The sequence below is a fragment of the Orycteropus afer genome, unplaced genomic scaffold (genome assembly GCF_000298275.1).
Source record: "Orycteropus afer afer isolate SDZICR_OR568_19922 unplaced genomic scaffold, OryAfe1.0 scaffold00130, whole genome shotgun sequence".
Classification (NCBI taxonomy): Eukaryota; Metazoa; Chordata; class Mammalia; order Tubulidentata; family Orycteropodidae; genus Orycteropus; species Orycteropus afer.
The window spans coordinates 2,555,125-2,561,542 of record NW_006921717.1 but is presented as its reverse complement, the minus strand read 5'-3'; the positions used below and the strand labels follow the sequence as shown (position 1 = coordinate 2,561,542).

Here is a 6,418-nt window from a genome sequence, read left to right as displayed (position 1 = left end):
AGTGTCTCCTTCAACAAAAGCTAAATGGCTCAAGCACAGCAATGCTTATGAGGATGGCACAGGGCAGGGCAGTGATTCGTTCTGTTGTACACACGGTCGCTATGAGTCGGAGTTGATTCGACAGCACCTAACAACAATGCCCAAGAGATAATTTTATTAGCAAACTTGAAGTCTAAAGTTAAGACTCCATTACCAACTCCTGAACCTGCACTCTTCACATCCCAACGATTTTTACAGTGGAAAGAGAAAGAGTTTAGGAATCAGCCAGACCTGAATTTGAATCTTGACTCTACGTCTCAATTTCCAAATGACTACCTCAAAGCTTAGTGTGTAGATTAAAGGACACAATGCGCACAGAAGGCACTCAACCACTGTTAGTTCTTACCTACTGGTCTGTAATCCAGAGCTGCTCACACCTGGTTAAAGAACAGTATTTTCACTAACAAACAGAGTTTGTTATTATTTTCTCCAAAGGAACAAGTTGGCTGGAGTCACACACAAAAACCTCAACAGGCCACAGGAACCTCTGGCTTAAGCTAAAGAAATATTTAAGACTTGTGCCTTCTGCATACCATCCCAACAGCACACAGCTGGCTCTAGCCTCCTTGATCAAGTATGGGTCTCTTTCGAGAGAACTAAACGGATTCGTAGCCACACCCACCCCACTCTCACCTCCAGTCTTTAAAATGCTGAGTACCGTGCTCGGTCCACATACTGCTCCCGCTCATACCGAACCATGTCATACAGAGAATTCCGGGCAGCTGCTGATGCCTGAGACAGCTCACTTTCTGGCCCATAACCGTAACCCTCTCCGACCGTGGGGAGCACAGCTGCAGTGCGCCGCAGGGGGCTCCTGTCCCGTCCGTAATAGGAGGTGGTGGCAGCGGCTGCAGCCATGGCAGCGGAGGTGGCGGCAGCACCCGAGTTTGGCAATAGGTGTCTGTCGTAAGGATCGACAGAAGCGGGGTTGAGGTGACTGGTTACAGCTGTGTTCTGGACTTGAGGCAGATGGGACACGGTCTGCTCCGCGTAGTTGTACGCGGACGCTGCCGCTGCCGCTGCCACTGCCTCGTAAGAGCGGACCCGGTAACGCTTATAGTAGTCGAGCGCTCCATAGGCATCGTTGTAATACACGGTCTCCCCGTAGCCCATGGTGTAAGGCGTACGCACTGCTCCATACTGTTCATTGTACTGCTCGCTGAAGTCCGCCACACGCCCCGTGCGGTCTACTGGGCACTCTTTGGACCAGTGCCCCTCTTTCCCGCACCGATAGCAGCCGCTCTGGTCTCCCATCCCAGGGGCAGTCCGAAGACGGCTGGTGGACAACTGCACATGCATTCGTTTGCCTTGAGGAAATAGACGTAAGAAGATTTATTGTAACTCATTAACTTTGCCTCTCCTCCCCCAAAGGAAAGTAAACTAGTTGGTATAAGGCACACAGACATACATGCACTCCTGTGATCTTATCTCAGTAATCCTCTCAAAAAGAAGCTGAAGTTTTAATACACATGAGACCTAGAAACCATGAATCCTCAGAGGCCAGTCGATACTTTCTACTGAGCCCAGCAGTGAACTAGGCTCCTTTCTACTTCTATCTCCACAACCCTTCTCCCCTCGGCCCCACAACAACTGACAAAGCTTCCAGTTCCCACCGCTAAGACTGTTAAATTAGTAACTGTCATTCAAAACCCACCAACACTTCCAAATCACACGTCCACCACCACCTCAGTTCTGCAGATTTGGAAAGTATCTTACCAACCTCCACTGATGGACACTTATGGGCACAAAAGGCCTGAGCATTTACTGTGGCTTAAAAATCGCGTGACCTTCTTTCCAGCTGCTTCCTCCAGCCATTTCTCCAGGTGTTGCCAGAGGGCACGCTATGTTGGGGACACAATCGTACTTGCTCACCAGCTGCTTCACTCTCCAGTGCCATGGGGCATAATGAGACCTTCCAGAGTTCAAGCCCACCCCCACTGTGTCAGCAAGGGTGAATCCATACCTAACAATTCCCCTTAGACATATTTTTCTTTTTTTATCCAATCATACATAAAAAAAAGCTACGGACATGCAGCATCTGTACCTAACTTTAACTGCATTCTGTTTACTCTCTGCAAAGAGTGAAGCTCTTTTTCCTCCTCTCCACTGTCCATGATCCCCTCCCAACCAAATGAAAATAACGAAGACTCAGTTTCAAGGGGACCTGGAGTGCAACACCATTCCAAGACAGTGGCCGTAATAAAGTCAATGTGAATCAGTAAATACACAAAGAAAGCCAATGGGTCACCTTTAAGGAACTTGCCAACTGCCATAGCAGCACTCACTGTTGCACACCACACTCACTCTGACCATGCAGTGTTGTCACAGTCAGAACCCCTTCCCACCTATTACCTTATCAGCCTCGCTAGCATCCTGTGAGGAGGTACTGCACGGATCATTACCTCTATTTTGTAAGTGAGGAAAACGAAGCAGAGAGGTTAAATCACCTGCCCAGTCATACCACCAGTTAATGGCGGCAAGGATCTGCAACTTTTTTTTTTTTGCCTTTCTCTCCCAAGAGTACCTAAAAGGCAGGGCTGGTGCCCAAGCTACAGATGGGCTCCTCTGCCAATCACAGCTGTGCTGCCAACTTCCTAATCCTTTTCTGGTTACCGTTTCCTCTTCTCCCATTACTTCTTTTCTCAGTCTGGCAGAGAACCCTTACGTACTTCTTAACAACTCTTTTAGTGGTACTCAGCCCAAAAAGGGTATTGACTTACATACCAGAAAAGTGGCCGTGCATGTGTGGTCTCGAATGATACTGTCAACAAAAAGCTTGTAGAGCAGTGCTGTCCAACAGAACTTTTTATGATGATGGAAATGTTCCATCTGTGCACTAACATGGTCACCACTAATACAGCAGCCTCGTGTGGCTGGCTACTGAGTGCCGGAAATGTGGTCAGTACAACTGAGGAAAACAATGTTAAATTTGGTTTCATTTCAACTAACTTCAATAGCTGCAGTGGCTAGTGGTTACCATGCTTTTCGGCACCGTTCTAGAAGGTCTCCAGAGGATCTCCTGTGATATTAATAACAACACATGTACCTTTATTATTGGTATAAATAACATGATATGCTTCATGCTGTCCTTAGGGAAATCTGCCCAGAAGTAGCACCCGGATGCCCACTCAGTCCAACCTTTTTTTCTCCTTAGGTGTCTCTCCCCCTCCCCCAGGGCTAATGAACAGAAGGTGGAGAAGGACAGGGCATTTTCTTTGCTCTCTGCTTGTAAAGCCCCCACCCGACCCCACTGTTGTTGAGTCGATTCTGACTCACAGTAACTCTAGAGGATGAAGTATAACTGCCCAGAGGGTTTCCAAGTCTGGAATCTTTCTCCTGTGGAATGGCTGGTGGGTTCGAACCACCAAACCTATCGGCTGGCAGCCGAGCACTTCAACCATCGCGCCACCAGGGCTCCTTGTATAGTCCCCAGATGGAGCAAAGCTGAGCACCCACAAGACACTCCCCTAAATCCCAATTCACCACTCCAACGTCTAAGGCTTCCTCGAGATGTCCCTCCCGTCTACCACTAGACATCACCCAAGGCAGTGAAGAGTACCAATCCCAAGCACTGAAACCCTGAACTATGAAGGCTCCAGTCCTAACAACAGAAGCAGGCGAGCCACAGACCTCAAGCCTTCCTTCCTTCTTTCTCCCAGGAAGAGGGATCTATTTGCCCAATGGCGCTCAACGCATGAAGCCTGTGGGACAAAGTAACCCAGTTTGTGATTCTGTGCAGCTGTTCAGGAGTGTCTTGGCAAACCTGAAAAGCAGAAACTGTGCACAAGAGCATGAAACATGTCTTTGGCTGCCAACAAGTCTATTCCAACTCACAGTGACCCCACGTGTGCAGAGGGAAACTGCTGCATAGGATTTGCAAGGCTGGGCTCTTTCAGAAGCAGACTGCCAGCTCTCACTTCTGAGGTGCCTCCACGTGGGTGTGAACCACCAGCTTGTTGGTTAGTAGGCCAGTCCTTAACCATATGTGCTACCCAGGGATTCACGCAGTAAACCTAACACGATTTGCATTATTTCCAGCCAAAACAAGATGAAAGAGATCACTCCACCAGCCCCCCCCCCCAGTTTTGTGTTCTCTCCCCTTGTCTTAAGCCAGTCCCTACCCAGCTCTGCCACCCAGGCCCCAGAGCAGTTCACCTTGAAACTCTGTGTTGTCAAGGCCCCTGATGGCCTCGACCGCATCCTCCGCCCGCTCCATGTGTACGAAGGCATAATCCTTCACGATGTCACATTCGATGACAGGACCATACTCCTCAAACTTGGCCCGAAGCTCCTGGTTGGTACAAGTGGGACTGATGTTGCCCACGTGTAACTTGGTGGAAGCCTTGCTCTTATTCTTGCTGGCTTCCACGTTGATGTTCACCCCGTGCAGCTTGTAGTGGTGCAGGTTGCGGATGGCATCCTCAGCCGCCGTCTTGTCCTCTATGTGCACAAAGCCGTAGTTCTTAATGATGTCACATTCCAGCACCTTCCCATACTGCTCAAAGAGGGAGCGGATCTCCTGCTCTGTGGCCTCCCGGGGCAGGTTTCCGATGAACAGCTTCACCATCCTGACAACAGCCTGGGACACAAAAAAGTTGGGCATGGGAAAGGGCCAGAAATCCCAGTGCACTGCATTTTAGTTTAATCACCCGGAGAAGTTACTGGCACCTTCCAGACTCTCACACAGACGTCCATTATTCTTTCTCAGTAGAGGGAGACACGTTTGTTCTTACGGAGTCGTGTGAGCTAGGTGTGACAAGAAGTTGGAGGTCATCTCCACAAAATGCACATTTAAATAACAGGTTTAGCCGTTTCATGTCTTAAAATATTTTACTTTTTGAAGCGTGGAGGCCGAGGGAAGAGTCCACGCAGAAGGTGAGAGGCACGTATCTGAGTGTCCCTGGTAACAAGGTTTTGGAGGGAAATCTGTGTACCGCTCCTCTGAGCGGTATCTCCGTTCAAGATACTTAAAAAAGAAAAAGGCCTCCTTTGGAATCAAACTGGGACGCCCCAGCGGTCCAGCCTCCAGCTCCTACGCCCCAACAAAAGCCTCAAGCCGACCCCTGCCCCGCCTCCGGAGACCCGGACCCGCCTCCTTCCGTTGTCTCCCCGGACCTCCCGCAGCAAGAGAACCCCAAACCCTGGGCCGTCCCAGTTCGAGAGAGCCCCAGCCTGGCCTGGCCCCGGGCTCCCCACACACCCACAACACACCCCTCGTACCTCCGGGTGGCGGCGGCGGTGGCGGCGGCTCCCGCGTCAGAGAGAACCCGACAAAATGGCGACGGCCGCTCGAGCCTCGGCGCGACCGGGCCCTTTCTCGCGCGCCGGCTCACGCACGCGCGGGTGCGCGCTGCCGCCCACTTCTCCTCCTCGCGGGAGCGGGCCGACCAATCCCGCGGCCGCACACAAACAACTGCCTGAGGCTCGGTTCCCAGCAGCCCCCGCACGGGGGCGGGGCTAGGTGGTGACGGCACTGCAGAGGGAAGGCCGGCCCGGCCCCAGCTCCCGGTCAGCCAATCACCGCCCTGAAAGGGAAGTCGGCGCTCTCGCGTCAGAAGGACTCGGGGTGCAACCACTATCTAGGTGAAATCAGAAGCCCGGGGAGTCACTAACCATCACAATGTGTCGTGCTATTGCACTATCCCGGGAGGAGGAGTGATGACAGAAGGTTACTGGTCCCCTCAAGGGGGCCTGCTTCTGGGGTTGGCCAGCCCCTCCAGGAATTTGGGGTAACATTTCTGATATGCAGGAGCGCCACATTTTAAGCAAACCTGGTTATTTTTCTTCTTAGAGCTTTAAAAGTAATATTTTTAAAAAGTTCACGTTTAATTAATGTGAGAAAACAGAGAACCAAGAAGCAGAAAGCTGGTCTTTGGCAGAGCTGGGACAACTGGATAGGGGCGTCTCTATCCGGGCTGCGCTGTCAGGTTTTGTTGGCTCGTGTGTACGTGGGCTGGTTTTTGTCTCTGATTGCGTGTCCCTCGCAGTTCCGGGTCCGTGAGGAGCGCACTAAAGCAGTGCTTGCTGCAGAGGCCCGGAGAGGGGCATTGTTCTGGGGCACGACGAGGTCTCACTTCCACCCCAAGTTAACTGGAGGTCCAGGCGACTGCGAGTCCCCGGCACTTTTCGACGTTCAAACTCCAGCTGTGGTCCAAGGGCACCTCCTGGTGGCCAAAGAGAAGCTACTGGCTAGATCACTCACTGTCACGCTCGAACAGGGCCTAGACGTTTATTGGAGACTGATGGATAGACTGTGTGAGAAGAGTGTGCCAAGGTGTTTATCAGTCGGGTTCTGAGGGGGGAGGGGTGGCGCCATTCCTCGTTACGGTGACTCCATGACAGAGTCTGTGATACTATGAAGCACAAGTTCCCTGTGCTA

The 6,418-nt window shown here is 51.4% G+C and overlaps 1 protein-coding gene across 1 annotated transcript; it reads right to left on the bottom strand.

Annotated features, from left to right (window-relative positions):
• Nucleotides 1-681: 681 nt before the first annotated feature.
• On the bottom strand, nucleotides 682-4,606 carry LOC103200263 (RNA-binding protein 4B). The gene is made up of 2 exons (XM_007944713.2): nucleotides 4,195-4,606; nucleotides 682-1,346 (listed from the first exon to the last, which is right to left on the bottom strand). The coding sequence occupies exons 1-2, from the start codon at nucleotides 4,604-4,606 to the stop codon at nucleotides 682-684; spliced, it is 1,077 nt and encodes a 358-aa protein (XP_007942904.1).
• Nucleotides 4,607-6,418: the final 1,812 nt, after the last annotated feature.

Excerpts from the sequence above, each read along its gene's own strand:
- LOC103200263 (XM_007944713.2), bottom strand. The coding sequence starts at position 4,606 with ATGGTGAAGCTGTTCATCGGAAACCTGCCCCGGGAGGCCACAGAGCAG. Across the intron at positions 1,347-4,194 it reads TGACAACACAGAGTTTCAAG|GCAAACGAATGCATGTGCAG; the intron begins GTGAACTGCTCT and ends TATTTCCTCAAG.